Source organism: Megalobrama amblycephala, linkage group LG2, assembly GCF_018812025.1.
Source record: "Megalobrama amblycephala isolate DHTTF-2021 linkage group LG2, ASM1881202v1, whole genome shotgun sequence".
In the NCBI taxonomy this organism is placed as follows: domain Eukaryota; kingdom Metazoa; phylum Chordata; class Actinopteri; order Cypriniformes; family Xenocyprididae; genus Megalobrama; species Megalobrama amblycephala.
The window spans coordinates 44,047,252-44,068,515 of record NC_063045.1 but is presented as its reverse complement, the minus strand read 5'-3'; the positions used below and the strand labels follow the sequence as shown (position 1 = coordinate 44,068,515).

Here is a 21,264-nt window from a genome sequence, read left to right as displayed (position 1 = left end):
GTGCATGCTTACATAATGGAAGTTGGGATTATGGAAGAATACCTCCTGTCATCAGTTTGGGCAATGATGAATAGAGTAGAGAGAGAAAGATAGAACAAGAGAGGAGATGAGACAGACAGAAAGAGAGACAAGGTACTGGGAGAGACATAAAGACAGAACTGGGCCAGCTAGGTTGGGCTGAGCCTTGCAGACACATGGGGAAACAGGAGAGGAGGGTTGTCCGTGTTTGTCAGGGAGGTCAGGGAGACCTTTGTGGAAAGTAATTGGTTGGGAAAGCAGGGGAAGGTTAAACACACCCTCTGCCATGACAGAAACTAGTCTTAAATCTGCAAAATAAACCTAAAAACATTTACTGGACTCCTAGGATGGTACAATATTATTTTCTTAATCCCTTTAGGAGAAAAGCAAACAAAAGAAGAAAAAAGGTGAAGAATGTTCTGGGCTGCATTTCCTAAAATTTTGCACAAGTTGATCGGGAGACCACTGCAACCGATGTTCTCTACGATCAACTTAGCTCATGATGCTTTTGTGAAAAGCAGCCTTTGCTTGTCAATACAATAAAAGTGAATAGGGACAGAGGCTGATTTTTGAACTGACTTTCTGAAACTCGTTGAACAATGTATTCTAACTAAATAGATCCTTTCAAGCAAAATAAAAATCACAATTATTTCATTGTGAATTGCTTAGAAAATGATGTGGTGATCATGAAGTGAAAATGTGCAATCAAATAAAAAAATAAAAAAATCACATACTTTAGCAGGATACTTTTTTAACTAACCTGCTATCCAAGCATTTATTCAATATCCTGTTATATCAGTAGTAAGTAATGGGAACACAAATATTCTGTGAACTATCTTTGTGCAACAGAGGAACACAACTCTAGAAAGTTCCATACATTAACTTTTCAGTAAAATTATCTGACTTGGCTGCTGTGCTTATGTATCTGCACTGACAAATCAAATGGCAACTGGCTTATGGCCAATTCTTTGTAAAATAGGAATTTAAAATAGTTGACGTTTCCTCTGTCCTGAGATGAGATTGCACTGGCTCCTTTAGAGAGCTACTGACTCTGAGATGTGGCTACAAGGCTTTTTGGAAAATACTAATTAAATCATCCCCATTTTATCCCCCTTGTTAAGGACCAGGAACTTTGGTTGTCTTCTGACAATCAGCAGTTGACGGATTGTGACCTTGTCTGTTGAGGCAACGTCATTTCTGAACCGAAGGTAAATCAAGTCGGTACTTTCTAGATGCTTCCACAGCAGATTTCTGTGAGGTTGCCAAATAAAATTTGATTGATTGACTGGCCCCTTGAATAGCTGATTTATTGAGGTTGCACTGAAAAGCTGCAAATTTTTATGTTGTGGAAGCATCTTGCTATCTCTACAAGATAAACAGCCAAGACAGATTCAATTACACCAGGCACAATTTAAACTTCTTAGCACTGCATATCCATACAATCAATGATAATCACAGAGCAGTTTGGCTTAGAGATCATGGTCAGGGGTTGTTCCTCATGAATCATCTCTAGTTCTTTATGATGATACGTTCACATATTTCTGTGTGCAATCTTTATTTTTGTTAGAGAACAAGACACTTTTTTTTGAAGACAGATGTGTCCCTACTAGATCAACATCTTTGGTCTTGGGACAACATTCCTGGATTGAGACATTGAGATATTTTTAGATTAATGGTTATCAAGATGGGGTTTTTATAGGCAGATTCTTAAACATTCACATTTGTTCAGTAGGGGTTAAACGGATCATTGTTGATCCGTGATCCGTACGGACCAGTTCAGCATGGATGTGATTTGCAGATTATTTCAAGTTTAACCACCATAGACTGAAAGTTTATAATTTGCACGTGTTTTGTCTTGCTAGTTTACACAATCATCAGATTTTAAATCATTCCAGCGCTAGAAAAGACAAAAGAGAATTTAAAGGGTTAGTTCACCCAAAAATGAAAATTCTGTCATTAATTACTCACTCTCATGTAAGACCTTCGTTCATCTTCGGAACACAAATTAAGATATTTTTCATAAAATCTACTAAAGACGTATTTAAAACAGTTCAAGTGACTACAGTGGTTCAACCTTAATGCGACGAGAATAATTTTTATGGCCCTCTTCCTCTTTATGACAATATCTAGTGATGGGTGATTTCAAAACACTGCTTCATGAAGCTTCGAAGCTTTACGAATCTTTTGTTTCGATTCAGTGGTTCGGAGAGCGTATCAAACTGCCAAAGTCACGCCCCTCAGTGGTGAACCACTGAAATTTCGAAACACTTATCAAGTAACAAAGCCTTGTTTACTGAAATCATGTGACTTTGCCGCTCTGAAAAAGTATTCTCGTCGCTTCATAACATTAAGGTTGAACCACTGTAGTCACATGAACTGTTTTAAATATCTCTTTAGTAGCTTTCTGGGCATTGAAAGTGTTAATTGTCTTGCTGGCAATGCAGGCCTCACTAAGCCATCAGATTTTATGAAAAAATATCTTTATTTGTGTTCCGAAGATGAACGAAGGTCTTACGGGTGTGAAACGACATGAGGGTGAGTAATTAAAGACAGAATTTTCATTTTTGGGTGAACTAACACTTTAATTCGGAAAGCAAACACAGAGAGAGAGAGAGAGGCGCACAAACTTTGAATGGATTCCTCTTTAGCGTCTACTTGCACTTGGATGGACATATACACACATAAAATTAGGTTAAAATACCAGACTCGGCAAGTATTCTCGTAAATACAGTCGGTTATGTCTCGAGAAAGAGAACAGTAAAAGAATGTGTATCATTATTGTGGATTTGTGCATTCTATCTTAAAGTGACAGCAGCCTTGCTGTTGTCTTTGTCATTAATGTTAAACAACAAAACACAGCTTTAACAAAGATTAATCTATATTAAATTTATACAATGAACATAATGTTATTTTTCATTTAATTATTACGTTTCTGTACCTGAAATGAATACTACAGTTAGACCATACTTTATTTGTAACTTTGTTAGGCTATATTTTAATGCCTTTAATTCGTGTAATTTTTACTGACTGTTCACTTACCTTTAATAATATCTGAACTTCATTAGTTAGGCTAGTAGTTTTGGTGTGGTATCAGACTACTTAAAGTGTGCTTTAAGTAATAAATGAAAAGCAAAGTTACCCCCATCCCCCAAATATTTTTTTTTCTTGCTCATCCGAAAAATGATCCGATCCGTGACTCAAAAACCATAATATGATGCGAACCGTGAGTTTAGTGATCCGTTGAACCACTATTGGTCAGCCAAATCTCAAATATTTGGTTACATCTTTGCACAAACTACTGCTACAATCAGATAGTCCCTAACCCCAGCCATAACCATAACCCTAAAATGATTAATAGGAATCCTTGTTCCTGGACCAACAAAATCAAGCATGTTTGTTTGTGGACGAGGGCATGGCAGAGCAAAGACTATTTTTGTCTCTACCTGTCTGTGTCACTATTAATGAGAGACAGCCACCCATCCTGACACACATGCTCAGTGCCTGTCTGTCTCTTTAAGCAAACCGCCCCTCAGGTCCCGCTCATTTCACATGCTGTATTTGCAGAGTGCCAAGAGACTGGAAAATACACTGAGATAAAGCAAAACTGCAGTGATGTCAGAAAGAAGAATGAGAAGGAGGAGGGGGGACACTGAGGGAGGGAAAAAGAGCTTTTAGATGAAGAATCCAGAGCAATAAAGTAAATGAGAAAAAAAAGAGGATAAGAGAAAAAGATAAGACAGAGGAAGTCTTTCTGTTTGCGTTAGTCTTACACCTAAAGCAAACGTGAAGCACTCCCAGCACAAGGACCGCAAGAATCTGAACGCTAAACCAATAAAAGTGGTACAATCCTAATCCCCTAAAAGTGATTGTGTACACGAGGATGTGTGTATCAGAGAGAGAGAGAGAGACGGGAGAGGGGGATAAATGTGTGTGCGAGTGTGTGAATTTGGCAGTGATAACTGACTCAGAACGCACGACTGCGATGTTCTTCCTGAGGTGACTGAAAACTGTCACCATTGGCACCTCAAGCTCTCTCTCTCTCTCTCTCCCTCTCCCTCCTCCACTCTACCCATCAAGGACAGACACGGCAGACTGAAGGAAGAACAGTAGTGTTAACTCTCTCTCACCCTCCTCTTTTTCTCTCCCTTCATCTTTCTGTTTTCTCTCCTCCATTGTTCTCATTCATCATTCTTGTTCTTCTCTCACTCTCTTTTACACTCACTCGCTCTTTTTCCCTCACTCGATCGCTCTCGCTCTCCCTCCCTCACTTGTTCTCTCATGAATGTCACCTTTACTGGTGGTAGCCGCTGGATTTGCGCACACACCCACATACACACACGCTCGCTGGCTTTGGGGTGGTGGGGGGGGGTAATGTAGGGCTGTGGGGAGAGATAGTGCGTGCCAGAAGAGGCAGAAGGGAAATTTCTCAGAGTCCATTCTTCTTTTGCCGGCTCCCGTCCTGCGACTCAGGGCTTTGTCCGTCCCAGCAGCTGAAGCAGAAGTGCCTCTGGACGTGGGAGAGCTGGATTACCGCTCCAGATTATTTTTTTCCACAGCACAACTAAAGTTAGCCATAGGGACCGCAGGCTGACCATCTGCCCATTTCTGACAGGATCTGTTCCTGATTTAAGCTGAATAATTCTGCTGCTGATGAGTGAAGAACTTTCTGCAAGGACCAGCCGTGTGTGGGTGAGAAAGCTCATCGTTTCTGTGTGCTAAACTTTAGCTTTGTCAGTGTTTTCGTCTTCAGGAACAAGACACAAGGGGAGGGGAAGGGAGAGGAGAGAAGGGGGGGGGGGTGGGCAAATATGTCGGCAATGTCGCAACGATGACTTTGTCAGCCTCTTTTTGTATCTTTTTGTGGAAATGTGACGACGTCGATTTACGTTTTAAGGATTTGTTGCGGTGTCAATATGTATTTATCGAAACAAACATAATGAAGGACAAACCATGGACAGGTTGTGAGTGGACCAGAACTTAACCTCTTCCCTTACTGGAGGGAAACACACGGACACGTGAGGAACCTACCTGAATTCTTGGCTCTCCACGCGAGGCTTGACCCCTGAGTTTTATCTCTTTGTGTTGCTGGTGAAAAGACAAGTGCATCCAGAGAGGGTCTCTAAAGCAAACAGAGACCCCCCTCCCAAAGGTGAGAGGGGGGGGGAAGATGGCAGCTCTTGCCAGTTCTCTCATCAGACAAAAACGGGCAGTCAAGGACGACCAGGCCAACCGGCCGATAGCCAACAAACGCAAGCCGTGCCCCAAGAGCAACAAGTCCCTTTGCCAGAAACAAATTCTCGTTCTCATATCAAAAGTACGATTATGTGGCGGCCGAAGAGGAAGAACAGACAAAAGACCAGGTAGGTTTATCTGTAACTTCCTATTTTAACCACTTTAAATTTGTGAAACCAAATCCACCAACTGAAAATACGAAAGGTAACTGCTTTCTTGAAGTACCAAAAGAGCAGAATGAAAAAAAGTTTTAAACTAAAGTTGCAAACAAATGGCATTCTTCTTGGCTTCTCTGTTGCCACTTCACAGTCACACTCAAGCTCAAACTGGCTGTGGTACAAATGTAAGGATACAACGCTGAAATACAGTCCGGTCTGAAATACAGTTGTCTCTGTGAAGCAGTGTTTCACAGGTCACATAAAGGAGAGAAACATTAAGCTCATGAAGTTGCAGCATTATGGGATTTATTCAGACTTTTATAAGGGAAGAAGGGGTTTGACTACTATTTTATGACATGAACAGAGCCGGAAGAGGCAAGCCCTTTATAAGGTGTGATTTACAGTCTTTCAAAGCGTCCCATATGCACAGGCTATTCTGGGTTGCATTAAGACCTGCCCTTAGGATGCTAATTACTACCTCATATCTTCTATGTTCACACATGGGCAAGCATGTCTGCATATTAATATCTAATTTCAATTGTGTTCCATAAAAGATTGTTACTCAGTAGTGCAATGAGATTGGAAGTTGGACTCCGGCCATGTTTTAGTTCCAGTAACCTTGCCAATGGCCAAACAGAAAAAACAGCATGCTCTCTGATTACAGCACTGATACTGAGACAGAATCTCTGCGATTGTTATGTCAACCTACAGGGCAAAAATTCAAAACACCAATGTCCACAACTCTGACTAGTATTTTTATTGAAACAAAGACATCTCTGTTCTGTGACACTGCCATTGGTTGTGAGTTTTGTAATGTTTTTGGGTAAAGATGGGAACTAAATGCTTATGACATTTTTAAATCGATGCCATAGCCTAAACTACATACTGAATAAAAGAACTGTCAACGTAAAAACAAGACAAAAGAGAGAAAGAATAAAGAGATAAGGCAGTGAGTGAGAGTGTGAGTGTTTGAGAGTGAGAGAGAGTGGGTGTTTTGTATGTAAACGAAAATGATTATAGTCAGGGATATTAATCTGCCTCTTTATCCGCCTCTCTCACCAATGAAAATCAAACTCGCCACACTGCAATCATCAGAAAAAAAATATGGGTATTAACAGAAATGAATGTGAAAGAGAGAGTGTGTGCATGTACTTTTATAGTACTGAAGTAACGCTGATAGCCCGTCCTACTCCTGGGACCATATTCTGTAATATTTACATTCCTTTGATATCTACTGAAAACATTATCACATTACGCTCCAGCACCGTTAGCATAATGTGGTTTAGGGACATACTGAAATGCAAATATATTTTCGCACATGCAAACACACACAAAAACTGGCTCAGGCAACTACATATAATATTGCATTGCATTGCATTAGCAATATAATCTTCTAGTGCGGGTCTTTCATTATACTGTCTAATCCTGATGCTGGTCTAGACGAGTTTATTCTAGTTAGTGATGATTTAGTGCTGGTCTACCTCCAGAGGTCAAGGTCTGGATGGTTAATATGGCCTTGTTAGCCCCTGCTGGTAGATGTTGAATCTAAAAACAGCTGGCAGAAAAAAAGCAACTAGCTGGTGAAGCTAATTGACAAATGATATATTGCTGGTTAAGATAATTAATAAGCAGCACATCAACATCCAAAACACAACATATGTTGGTCTTTTCAGCAGGGAAGTCCTTCTAAATGACTCATGCTATGACGTTTCATAGTTGTGCTTCAAAATTCAATCCATATCGCTCAGGGTGAACTGAAGCAGCCAAAAATTGACAAATTAGTGGGCATCACCTAGCCACAGCAGTGTGGGATCATGGGATCACTGCTGCATTGTCAGGTCAGTGATCCGTATACATCCATCATAACAATGTCAAGCCTCTGCTGTACCCGCAACACCCTTAACATCTGTCTCACGCACACCTGTCTCTCTGAGTCACTGGCTTAGGATGGGTTCCCTTGCTACTCTAAAATGGCGTCGCGGTCTCACACCATCGGAGGTCGGCGCTGAGTCTACTGGTCTCTCGATCGATGCAGCTCATTAACGTATACTGATTAATCAATGATCACCCTCTCCGTTTGCCCAGTGCCCAATTTCACGCAAGGTGGAGATGGTATAGAAACGTAAACCACACACACACACACACACACACACACACACTACTCTCTTAATAGCAGAGGCTGTTTTACACCTTTACAGTTTTATGGAGCACTTGGGTTCTCTGGAGTGTTTGGCTTTATTCAACAACAAATCTCCTTATAGAGAAGGAGAGAGACAGCATGAGAGAGAACCAATTACTATCAGTAAAGGAGCGAGAAAACCCCTCACATAGGATACTCTCGAATTTTCCTTTAACATAGAAGAGCTTACAGAAGTGGACTGAATACGGTCTATATGAATGAATAACCAAAGTCAAGCCAATTTTCTACACCTGAAATCATGGTGACAGTGACTAAAGTAAATATCAAAGATGGCACCTTTCCTATCACCAGATATTCTTACCACAATTATCATGTCTTTCAAAATAAGGCACAAGTTCCCCTGTCAAATCCTAATTATCTGACAGAAGCTTTGAATGCTTTATTTTTAATAAGACAACAGTGAATAACAGTGCCTGGAGCAAAACCTTTGAATGAGATTCTGCTTATATCTCCATCATTGTGAGTTACCAGAACCTCACATAGCAAGCATATGGAGCAAGGAGAATATCGTAGTCTACATTTACATTTACATTTATGCATTTGGCAGACGCTTTTATCCAAAGCGACTTACATTGCATTATACTATACATTTGTATCTGAGTATGTGCAATCCCTGGGATCGAACCCATGACCTTGGCATTGCTAGTGCCACGCTCTATCCACTGAGCTACAGGAAAGCTTGAAAGTCTATGGTGTGACGGACAGCTAGATGCCCAATGAAGTTCAGATCACAGCACAGACTAATCAAACTCACTCTCAAAAATCAGTTCTGAAATTGTACTGGAGTCAATTTGGTTAAAGAAAGTTGTTTGTCACCGTCGTTAATAAACAAACTGTGAATATAACCATATTTAATCACTCTAAAAGTGACAACTGACAGATAACCATTTTCTGCTGCTGTGTAAACATAGCCTTAGAGTTCCAGTGCTCTCACATCATTAAGGTGGGAAAATAACACCTGCCACTGGCCAATCTTATTTATTTAATTTTTTTTTAGCTGATTTTAGCTTGTCAACCCATTCTGGTGGGAAACATTTAAGATGGCTCAGAGTGGCTTGGGGAAAAAAAAGCTGTCACAATGTAGTTCACTTGTTCATGTATACATTCTGATTAGATCTTAGGAAATATTCAGGGTGCAATCAATTTATATGTTTTGTTTTAAAGAGTATGTTAATGTTGTGTTAATTTAGTGATTTGTACTAAATACTGGGTGCCTATTAGAGTTAAAATGGATGGTAAAGCATCAGAGTGGCTAGTAACCAGCTACTGTAGCTGAAAGTAAAGTTAATTTTTCACCTTCAAAATTACTAACAAAAAAAAAATAATTAAAAGTAAAAAAAAAAAAAAGAGAGAGAGAGAGAAGATCTGCAGATGTGTAGCAAGGGGAATGCAGCAGTTCTGCTCGATGGGTTCAGTCTAAAGGAGTCGCTCAGGGGACGAGGACGTAGCACTGGAGGAGGACAGCATTAAGCTGACCGCTGAAGATGGGCTGTCTATCTTGCTTACTCAACAACACCTGATCACACTGCACAGTGTTAGGTAGCCTCTCATCCGAGTACTGAGAGTGCCAGGGGTCAGAAAGAAAGAGTGAGTGAAAGTGAGAGAGGGGGGAAGAGATAGTAATGCGGAGAGGAAGGAAGTAAAGGAGAGATGGAAGAGGATGAGGAGAGGGAGGAAAGGAGAAAAAGAAGGAGAGATAGGTGGAAAGACAAAAAGTAAGTCAGAATGACAGAAGGGCATGCATAGGGAATTCAGAGGAAGAGAGAAAATCACTGATGATTAAGCAAAAGTTCTGGAAGAGTACACTGTAAACCCTAACGCTCAAAATAATTAATTGCTTTGAGTAGGACAAACTTAAATTAAACAAATTAGCTAAGTCAAATGTACTGTTATGAGTATTAAGCACTTTCATTTTCTTTCAAGCTCACAGAACTGATTTAAGTAAACTAAACTGTTCAATAGTTTTGAGTTTTATTAACTTATTTCTTTTAATTTAGATGAACTTAAGTTCTTAAGTCTATTTCTCAGCATGCTTTGCCCATGGCACTCGAAAGGGAGAGTAAATGCTAAAATTAAGTATTATATATATTTTTTTTTTTGTGCAAGATTAATATTAAGTGGGAGATTTAGTAGTGATAAATGTTTTGCTAATTTAGAAGAGTTTCTATTAATGTGGGTTTTGGAGAGTTACCATCATGGTGACAATGGTGCATGCGGCTTGGTTTGACAGCAATTATGTTAAATGCTTTATATTGTTGTACTCCAACTAATGTTGTACCATCCTAATGTTAACATGTTAGCAATTTAGCAAGTTAACATTTTCTGAATTAGCTTGTTATAGCTTGCTAATTTTACATTAATAAAAATGTTAACACTGGGGTTACGTGATAATTTTAAGTTAAATGTTAATTTCAAGTTAAGAACAATTAAAATGTATGAGTAGTACAAAATAAAACTCTGGCAGTTCTGCTAACTTAAACTTTGAATTTCAAAACTCAAAAATTGAGGCAACTGATTGCCTCGATTTTTTTTAGTTTTGCCAACTTATTCGGGTTTACAGTTGTATGTTAAATTAAAATGGGCAGCCTGTACGTTCACTGCATGAAGGTTTTGTTCATTTTTGTTTGTTAAAATATAAGAATACACTCAAAATACATTATATAATATAAAATATATAAAAGGTCTATTAACTGTAACTTAAAATGGGCTTATGTGAGGGTTCAAGCTCACATAAGCTCTATGAACATGCTATTGATTACCACAGAAAACAATTTTATTCCTCAGTTTGTCACAACAAATGTTGTGTTTACATTAACACACTTACAATGGAAGTCTATGGGGCAAGACATTGCATATAGATGAACGCAACAAAACCCCTGAAAGTACAGCCACAAGACTTACACATTGTGTAACAAAATTGCATATGAACCTTTTCTAAGCTATATTACAGCTACATCCTTTCATGATTAGAATACATGCAATATTACTAGAAAAAGGCTGTTTACCTAAAGAAAAATTCACCTGCTATAATTTCGTTTGCAATACATGTCTTGTTTCATAATATTCCATCTTCCATCATTTACATAAGATATTAACATAATTTAAGTTTTAACTGTATTCTGTGTAAATGTTCAAATAATATTCTCTTAGAAATAACGTACAAGAAACCTAATAAGGGATGTAACCAGTAGGAACAGTATTGATTATCAAACTGCTGGTACAGTCAATTAAACAGAATTTCGTTTGTTCTCTCTCTCTGAGCTCACACACAGCACTTGTTCAAATAATTATTGCATTAAGTTGTAGTTCATTATTGAGTTTGTTAGTCAACAAATGGACAAAAGATCTACTGTGTGGTTGCCGCTCCTTCTGGACAATCCTAGAGGCAGAAGTGAATCAAGATATTGGAAAAGTAAATATGACAGAAATGAAAGACATCAAGTCATCATAATACTGAATGGTTAACACTACTGATACATTTGTCAGGGCCAGTGGGACGATATATGATTTACCATTTGAAAGAGTCTAATAATGTGGCAGGAAAGAAAACCCACAGGTAACTAATGGCCTCTACCACACACGTTTTATTTGTGCTAACATTAACTGAGGCATTTTCTGAGCTAACAGCATTAATCTGTTCTATTCTCTGCTATAGCGGCCTTTCAAAATGAATTAAAAGGTTTGAGTTTCCCTTACAAGCTCTATTAATTGAATAATTGCATTCTTTATTTGACAGGTCTCAGATGGGTCATGTCGAGTAAATCATATTTTAGACTCTGAGTGCTGACATACACTGTAAGAAACACTTGACATATGTCTAGACATACATGGAAGAAAAAAAAATCCATAGAAAAATGTAAAAGGTACTGGTAATTTCCTACAGACATTTCATTTAACCCTAAAACACAACACAATGCAATGTGTTATTCAAAATATGGGTAAAACACACTTTTTGTTGAGTGTAAGATATACAACGACCGACCACTAACAACATCAAAAACATCTTCCCATTCAGCTGTCCTGAGAGCACCAATCCTGACAAATCTCAGCTGCAGCAATCACTGCTCACTACCATCTGTATGAAATGAATATCCGATTAGTTTTGCGGCTGCAACAGCAGCCAAGCGAGTTTCCCAGACTCTTTTGTTGATATCGAGGACGCCAAACATACAAACATCAGCTTATGCCGTTACACAACCAAAGATTGGGAAGGGTTTCATAATCTATCAAGAATTTAATTCCAGATGAAAAGATAATTAAAGCTGAAGGGATTGATGCTTTTGTTTTGAAGGTTTATTTCAGTGCTGCGTATATGTGCCGCCTCTGGGTTGGAGTGCTGGACTTAACGGATTGAAGAAAAGTTCCATCAGTTTGGAAGAGATCAGATTAGGACTAAATTTGTCTGAAAGAGATCAGAGAGAAGGCAGCACTGAGATAAATGCCACTAGCCTGTGATTAGTATGAGTGAATTCATGGTGGAGCAAATTCACATATCATATTCATCATTGATGTTCTATATAAAAAAAGTCACTAAAATGGAAATGAGGCTAAAAAAATGGGATGAAATACAGAAATGTACCTTTGCAATGTGGAATTTGGTATTTGGGGCAAAAATCTAAAATTAGTGGGGGGAGCAGAGCTTAGTAATATACGAGAATAAAGAATGCTTTATTTTTATGGAGCTTTTTGGTTATGGAACAGCCTGTTGTCACCAAAGGAGCCTTGTGGAAAAAGTAACTTTTCAAGCCAGACAGTGTATAAGCAGCAGTTTCAAGAAGGAAACAACACTGTAAAAACAGTTTGTGCATACAAACAAAATGTAAGCTATGCTTTTTCCTCATTTCAGAGGATTTTGTCAAGTCTCTACAATCTTCAGGTTTTAAATAAAGTTGGTACATTTGTAATATCACAGTATATTTATTACAGTACTACAAATTATATTACTTATTCTGATTGCAGAATGACAATACACATAATGCAACAGGCACATGAGTAGTGACAAAGTCCCTTTCAAGGGAAGTCTGTTACAACGCTGTTACAACATTTACAACGCCTCCGGGCAGCTATTTCTGGCATCCAAGACCAAGTCCTATCTATTTGAATGGGGGAATCCTGAAATCTCAAAAAAAGCTTGCCGAACTCACAATTAAAAAACATATTTCAAATCTGCAACAAAATCTGACATGAACTGTCCCATAAATGTTGTTTCTTATACTCAAATAGCATTAAAAAAAGCTTATTTTTTCAGGCTGGACCAGCCAATGTGCATGTGCAGTCCTAAGCGCAAGTCTCAGCTGCAGTGATGCAATGATGCGATTGGCTCTTTTAGATAAAAGGCGGGATGTATTCCACCATATTGCGCATTGCAATTTCTCCCATTCACAAGTAATAGGAGTGAATCATCTTTCTATATTTAAATACAGAATCCTAAAAAGGCCAGGAGATAAGAAAAACTAATCCAAACTGAGGAACAAGAACACTCCTGCAGTTTTTTTTTAAAATAAGTACTTATCTCTTGTGTTGCAATAAACATCCTTATAGCATGATACATTTTCTTACTTCTTTTGGAGTCAACTCCCCATCACTATGCAACAGTGCCCATTCACTTTTTCAGCAGCACTGGTTCTGGAAATAATTTTTCTATTAATTCCTTTGTTTAAGCGTTACAAGCCATGAACAAGACCAACCAGCAATGAGGTGAATCATAACATTACATACTTTGCATTTTTGTCTGGTTTTCAAATACTTTTTTGCTTCAAATCAAAAGGTACAAGACTGTGTACTTAAAGAGATAGTTCATCCAAAAATGAAAAGTCTGTAATCATTCTTGCCCTCAGGATGTTCCAAACCTGTATGAATTTCTTTCTTCTGCTGAACACAAAAGAAGATATTTAGAAGAATATGGGTAATCAAACAGTTGATGGCCCCCTTTGACTTCCATAGAATGGAAAAAAAAAATACTACAGAAGTCAATGGGGCCCATCAACTGTTTGGTTACCAACATTCTTCTAAATATCTTCTTGTGTTCAGCAGAAGAAAGAAATTCATACAGGTTTGGAACAACTTGAGGGTTAGTAATTGATGACAGAATTTTTATTTTTGGGTGAATTATGCCTTTAACCCTTTGATGCACAAGCTATGAAAACCCCTTCTAATGCATAACATGGGTCAAAAATGACCCGTATTCATTTCCTATATAATTTCAATAACGGTTGAGTGTTTCTTTGCTGAATCTTTAAAAGAAATGTATTTTATCATTCATTTATCCCAGGTATTCCTTAAATATCTTGTTTTTGATTGACAAAAATCATTATGTTCATTTTTTCTTTCTTACTTTATAAACAAACACAGTTTTTGTTTGTCTACATCAATTTTATACACATGGGTCAAAAATGACCCGTATTCATTTCCTATGGTATTTCAGTCATGACTGAGTGTTTATTCACTGAATCTTTGAAAGAAATGTATTTTTATCATTTATTTATTCCAGGTATTCCTTAAATATCTTGTTTTTGATTTTAACAAATCATTGTTTTTATTTTTTCTTTCTTTTTTTATAAACAAACACAGCTTTTGTATTTCTACATCAATTTTACACACATGGGTCAAAAATGACCCATATAGAAACCTTTGCAAATTTTCACAAGTAGGAACATATTTACTGCAGACAACTATTCATCCACCACACATTTCAACTCTCTCAACATGGCTGCTTTTGTATATTTGATGGATGAAAGTCATATTATATTTCATATAATAGACTATATATTATATTTCAGAATTTGTATTTTTTGTCATAAACCAATGCTACTGGTCACTTTTTACATCTATCAGTGTTCCTGAAATGTAACAGTTTTGAACAAGGTTTCTGTCCAACAGTGAAAATATATAATAAGTGAATCGATCAACAGTGCTTTTGATTTTCTTTATCTAGAGTGTTAGTGGTCCTCAACAGAACTGAGGTGGATTATGACATCACTGTAAAAAAAGCTGAAAGTATACTTTGCGCACAAACGCAATTTAAATGTGTATGTGCAGGTTGCACATACACAGTTACAGAAATCCGGCGGAAATTATAAAAAAGTTACAAAAATCTGTATGCTGATCATACAAAAGTGAAGTATACATTGGCCTTTCGAATGGTAATGACACACGCAAAAAAAACAAAACAATTTTTCCATTCAAAAAGAAAGGAAAAATTAAAATAAGGATTTGGTTATTGAGTAATAGATGGAATAATGAATGATGAAATTAATTTATTGTAATATATGCAATATAGAAAATAACTCATTCAGGTCACTTTAGACCCATGTTGTATATGTCCAAAACTGTTACTTTTCAGGAACACTGACAGACTTAAAGGGTGACCAATTGCATTGATTTATGACAAAAAAAATTAAAAATTATGAAATATATAGCCTAATATATTAAATATAATAAGACGTACATCCATCAAATATCCAAAAGTAGCCTTGTTAAGATGTGAAATGTGTGGCAGATGAACAGTTGTCTGCAGTAAATATGTTCCTACTTGCAAAAATGTGCAAATATTAAAGATTTCTATATGGGTCATTTTTGACCCATGTGTGTAAAATTGATGTAGAAACTGTGTTTGTTTATAAAGTAAGAAAGAAAAAAATAAACATAATTATTTGTAGAAAATCAAAAACAAGATATTTAAGGAATACCTGGAATAAATAAATGACAAAATAAATTTATTTCAAAGATTCAGCAAATAAACACTCAGTCTTGACTGAAATACCATAGGAAATGAATACGGGTCATTTTTGACCCATGTGTGTAAAATTGATGTAGACAAACAAAAACTGCGTTTGTTTATAAAGTAAGAAAGAAAAAATGAACATAATGATTTTTGTCAATCAAAAACAAGATATTTAAGGAATACCTGGAATAAATGAATGATAAAATACATTTCTTTTAAAGATTCAGCAAAGAAACACTCAACCGTTATTGAAATTACATAGGAAATGAATACGGGTCATTTTTGACCCAAGGGTAGTGATACAAAAATGATTTTTATTAAAAAAGTAAGAAAGAAAAAATTAAAATGAGGATTTGTTATGATCAAAAACAAGTTAATTGAGGAATACCTGGAATACTGAATGATGAAATTAATTTCTTGCAAAGATATAGAAAATAAAAACTCAGCCGGGTCATTTTTGACCCATGTTATGCATCAAAGGGTTAATGAACCTGACTGTTGCATTGTTTTTTAGAGTCTTAATGTTACCGTTCATGTCTCACAGATCATGTAATGGAATTCTGGCACCTTTAGGTATTGACAGAGAGCACTTGAGCTTTATTTACCCTAAAACGATGAGTAAATGCCTCAGAATCGGAAACACCCCCATGCCCTCTCTTCTCACTGCCTAATGACATTGCGAATGACAAAGAATGCCTTAATAGCCTCTCTCACACAGCAGCTGAAATTGAATTTGTGGATACTTTGATTAAACCTGACAAGGACAGATTGAGTTTGACCTCTAACAAGAGGGAGACACACAAAAGGAGTGTGTGTTGAGGGTGTGCGTGTGTGTGTCTGTGTAGAAGGGGCAGAGGATAAGGAGGAGCAGACAGAAAAGGTAGACATTTACCTCAGTAATTTCTGAGCACTTAAGTGCCTGGTGTTGACGTCATGATTGGGCAAGGCTCCATTACTTTTGGGCTGTCATCCCAGAGAGTCAGATTGCTTATAGTTACATATAACATCCACCACAAGTACAGAAACCAAACCAGCATGTAAAACCACCTTTCATTCAGATTTTTTACATTCAGCAGCTTGCTCTACAGTATTTTAAAGCTCGCTAGTCAGCATTTATCTATACTTTCAATCTCTCACTTTGTCAATTCACAATAAACGATGATTGAATCTGACACGGCTGTCATCTCAGGGGACGGGTCCCTTGAGGTCACACAATGATGCTGACAAGGTCATGTCAAACATACAAGACAGAACAGTCTGACTGGATTATTGACCTGCAAAAGATTAATATCCATAAACACTCAGTAATGTTCACCCAGTTGGGTCTTGTGATAGAAACATGGCATTAGAAATGTAATTGTTTTTGAAAAGCCTTAGAGGATGTATTCTAGAGCAAGTCACATTGGTGCCTAGTTTACTTATTCCTGCCATTTTCACTTTTGCTGAAACTTCACACAGTGAATCTAACATACAGATGGAAATAAAAAGACCCGATTTGGTTGAGAGCAAAGGTTTAAGAACTAAAGAAAGAAAAGAGATGATGAAGATGGGAAGAACATAAGGATATATTTTCACATGGATTTCAAAAAGTAAAATGTTTCTAGATCAATAATCTTGCTGGACCTTGAACAACATTATGATCAAGCAATCAGATTTTAGTATTAAGGTTCGGGAATTCTTATTTTCCTATGATTTGATGGGTAGTTAATGTTTAGGGTTGAGTATAGGGTTTCTAAAATGTGTTCAAAGTAGCACTTTATGGCTAAAAATCATAATCACAATTATTTTGGTCAATATTGAAATCATGATTATTTACATGTTTATCGGTGGGCGATATGATCAAAGTCTTATTTCAAGATTTAACTAACTTAAGTGAAATTTCACAATTATCGATACTTCAGCAAAAACTAATACTATGTTAATGTAAGTGAAATGTCCTCAAAACAGTAAGAACAAATAAACTAATTACAAACAAAACTGACAAAAAATTCAACAGAACAAAAATACAAATGAAATAAACAGTGCTTTAGGTTTTTCAGGAAGATGTATTAACAGTGGTATTCAGATTAGTAATAGCCTACAACAGAAATTAAATAAAGTAATCAAATGTTAAAAACAAACACTGATGTATACAGTACAGTCCAAAAGTTTGGAACCACTAAGATTTTTAATGTTTTTAAAAGAAGTTTCGTCTGCTCACCAAGGCTACATTTATTTAATTAAAAATACAGTAAAAAACAGTAATATTGTGAAATAGTATTACAATTTAAAATAACTGTGTACTATTTAAATATATTTGACAAAGTAATTTATTCCTGTGATGCAAAGCTGAATTTTCAGCATCGTTACTCCAGTCTTCAGTGTCACATGATCCTTCAGAAATCATTCTAATATGCTGATTTGCTGCTCAATAAACATTTATTATTATTTTCAATGTTGAAAACAGTTGTGTACTTTTTTTCAGGATTCCTTGATGAATAGAAAGTTCAAAAGAACAGCATTTATCTGAAATACAAAGCTTCTGCAGCATTATACACTACCGTTCAAAAGTTTGGTGTCAGTAAGAATTTTTATTTTTATTTTTTTGAAAAGAAATTAAAGAAATGAATACTTCAGCAAGGATGCATTAAATCAATCAAAAGTGGCAGTAAAGACATTTATAATGTTACAAAAGATTAGATTTCAGATAAACACTGTTCTTTTGAACTTTCTATTCATCAAATAATCCTGAAAAAAAATATTGTACACAAATATTTTGTACAATTGTACACATTAAATGTTTCTTGAGCAGCAGATCAGCATATTAGAATGATTTCTGAAGGATCATGTGACACTGAAGACTGGAGTAATGATGCTGAAAATTCAGCTTTGTCATCACAGGAATAAATTACTTTGTGAAATATATTCAAATAGAAAACAGTTATTTTAAATTGTAATAATATTTCACAATATCACTGTTTTTACTGTATTTTTAATTAAATAAATGTAGCCTTGGTGAGCAGACGAAACTTCTTTTAAAAACATTAAAAATCTTAGTGGTTCCAAACTTTTGAACTGTACTGTACATTAAATATAGAGTAATCCTGTATACAATGATTAAGTATTCATGATTTTATTGTCTTTTTTTGTTTGATTAACAATAATGACTGCAGCAGATTTATTAAGCTGCTGTCACTTTAAAAGCTGCACGGATCCAATATACTGTTATACACATGTTTTCTTTCTCAACTGTTTACATTAATTTAAGACATAACTGACTGTGTTTACAAGTATACTTACCAAAACAGCATTTCAACATATTTGTGTGTAGGCTATTTGACTGTTTAGGTGCACATCCGAAGCCCACAGGATACTTTGCTTGTGCATTCGGAGCGCATGCAGTAAACTGCCTAGGGAACATTGTCTCTTTTTAGCAGCTTAATGTGCTTTTAATAACACTGTTTAATATCAAGCAGTTTAGCAACAGTCGACTGCATTTTACAACACTCACTTATTTGGCTGATTTGGATGTTAAGTTTGGCTTAGGAAGGAACGAAAGCACACAAATGTGAAGGAAAGGATGGGCGCCCTTTTTACGTTGATTATCTTGTTTTCATAATTGTTGGAAGCCAAAATTGCAAATGAAAAATCAATTATGATTAATCACAGAGCCCTAATTCAAAGAAAACTTAAAATTACTAATGCACCGAAAATAAAAACAAGAAAAAATAATTTTCTATTTAGGCTGAAAAACATTTGGAAGGCTGCAACATTTTGTGCAAACATCATGGACAATCTACAACAGGTCAACATCTCAGCAGAGTGGACACACTTCACCATGACCAAATTATGCTACAATAGCAATATATAAACTTTATTTTTGGTTTTCAGCTAAATTAACTTTCATTTTTTGTGCAAATTCTGTGTTTCAGTCATCTTTATCCCCATTCAAAAGGGGAAAACTAATAAAGCTTTCATTTCTAAGGAGAAAGTGAAATGAAATATCAAACAAATTTGGGTATTTTTTGAAAGAAAAACATGCCAAAAAATTGCTTGCTTTTGTGCACTTAAAAACTAAAGCAAACCTAAACAGCAGCCAACTGAATTAAAGAAGCAAATAGAAAACTGCAGTGCATACAAGCATTTCAAATAACATGATTTGATCGCATTTAAATGCGCATATCCACAGCAGACGTTTTTCTTTTTTTAGATTTTATTACAGTTAAACTAAGTCAATTTGGTCAACTGCAATTGTTTACCATCCTCATATAGGCATATGATTCTTTGGCATCCCTTGTGAAAACTGAAAGGAAGTTTGTGAGGGGGCCTACAGCTCAAGACATTGAAAACCCCTGCAATAGAAGATATAAGAAATGGAGTAAAATAAGAAAGAGAACAGGCCAAGAGGGAAGATCTGGTGAAAGAGGAAGAAATAAAGAGGGAGAAAAGAAGAAACATGAGAAAGATAAGAGCGGAAAAAATGCTGAGAGATGCAGACCGAGAGACAGCAGAGAGAGAGAGGGGACTGGTGGGGAGTCCTAATAAAGGTTGAGGGAAGCCCTGGTAGTTTGGCCTTAGTCAGGGAGGGGAGTCACAGATGCCCTTGGCTGCTCACTGAAGCAGCGCCTGTAATTACTCTGCACTCTCTTATCATTACGGGGTAAGCCGGCATCTCACAGCTATAAGGCAGCACATCACACTGTACCAGACACTCTGTCCCAGAAACTCTCGTACACATACACACAAAAACACCCACAAATACACATTCCATGCCCTTACACAAAAGGGCACTTGACAGTTAACCTCTATCGATCCAGTGAACACCAGAAGGAAAATAGGGTGCGACTTCTGGCTCTGCTACTGTGTGACTGATCAAACCACACACACATAATTGAATGAACACATGGAGTCTTCGTCTTGCTTATTGCAATTTCTGTCTGACGTTGAGAAGCTGCACTGAGCACTGCCACATTTTAAGTAAACAGCCATATCAATACAGCAAGCCGGCTAAAGAGGACATCCCCCTCCTTACAAAAAAAGTCTGCATTATAGTGTGTGTGTGTGTGATAACACAAGTGGGCAAAAGATTAGCAAGAGACAAAGCCGAAAAGCACCAGCAGGAACATAATTAGCAGTACTGTGTTTGTATCACTGTAGCTAGTGTAGGGAATATCAATGCTTCACTAATATCATTAACATTGCTTAATTCTTCTCCCAGTGGGGCTGGTTGTATAGCGAGGATTGCTGGTTTAGAGAGGATTGTTGGTTTGTATGTTGCATGTATGTTTACTGTTTATTTCCCTAGCGTCTGTCAACCTTAGAAAGTCAGAAAAATACCATGTAACAGTACAAGAATTCCTTAGCCAATCATATTAATTAAAAGTCATCGATGCATGAGATTAAATTAGACAGAGCTAGGGGTGAAACGGGATCACTGGAAGCTGGGTGTCGAGATAGAAAGAGAAAAATTGCACTTTTTTGCAGGTCAAAAAAATGGCACAAACAATATTGATAATGTGACATCTACAACACTTCTCTGCTAGAATATGGAAAATCTTGCATAAAGAAAGCAAATAAAATAAATAAATGACTCTATTCACTTTTTAAATACACATTCCTAGTCCTGTGCAATTTGCATGCTATAAAAAATGAAAAAAGGATGTTTTTTTTTATGATCTTCATGATCATAATGCAGTAGCTTGCCTTGCCACACCTCTCACATGACTTTCCTATTCTATCAATTCCACCTTTATTTATCCTTTAATCTTCCCATGTTTACAGACTACAAAAAGCAGAATCATGAAGAAGACAGTTTTTCTTAAGAAAAAGTTACACAGTAACGATTTAAAATGGATGAGACAGTGAATCAGGCAAATGCTTAGAACAGTAAAGCCTCATTTGATAATCACAAACTGCAGAACCAGGAGTGTTAACTCTATCAGAGTTTGTATTGT

General features: G+C 36.6%; 1 protein-coding gene and 1 long non-coding RNA gene across 3 annotated transcripts in view; one reads left to right on the top strand and one right to left on the bottom strand.

The window, feature by feature from the left end:
* Nucleotides 1–21,264, bottom strand: part of LOC125259964 — a 66,925-nt gene that overhangs the window by 43,339 nt on the left and 2,322 nt on the right. The window lies entirely within an intron of this gene.
* fgf11b (fibroblast growth factor 11b) overlaps nucleotides 4,825–21,264 on the top strand; it is a 60,761-nt gene continuing 44,321 nt past the window's right edge. Inside the window, exon 1 of the mRNA XM_048177946.1 lies at nucleotides 4,825–5,378. Coding sequence (XP_048033903.1) covers nucleotides 5,186–5,378 — 193 coding nt within the window. The 5' untranslated portion in view covers nucleotides 4,825–5,185. The remainder of the gene's footprint in view (nucleotides 5,379–21,264) is intronic.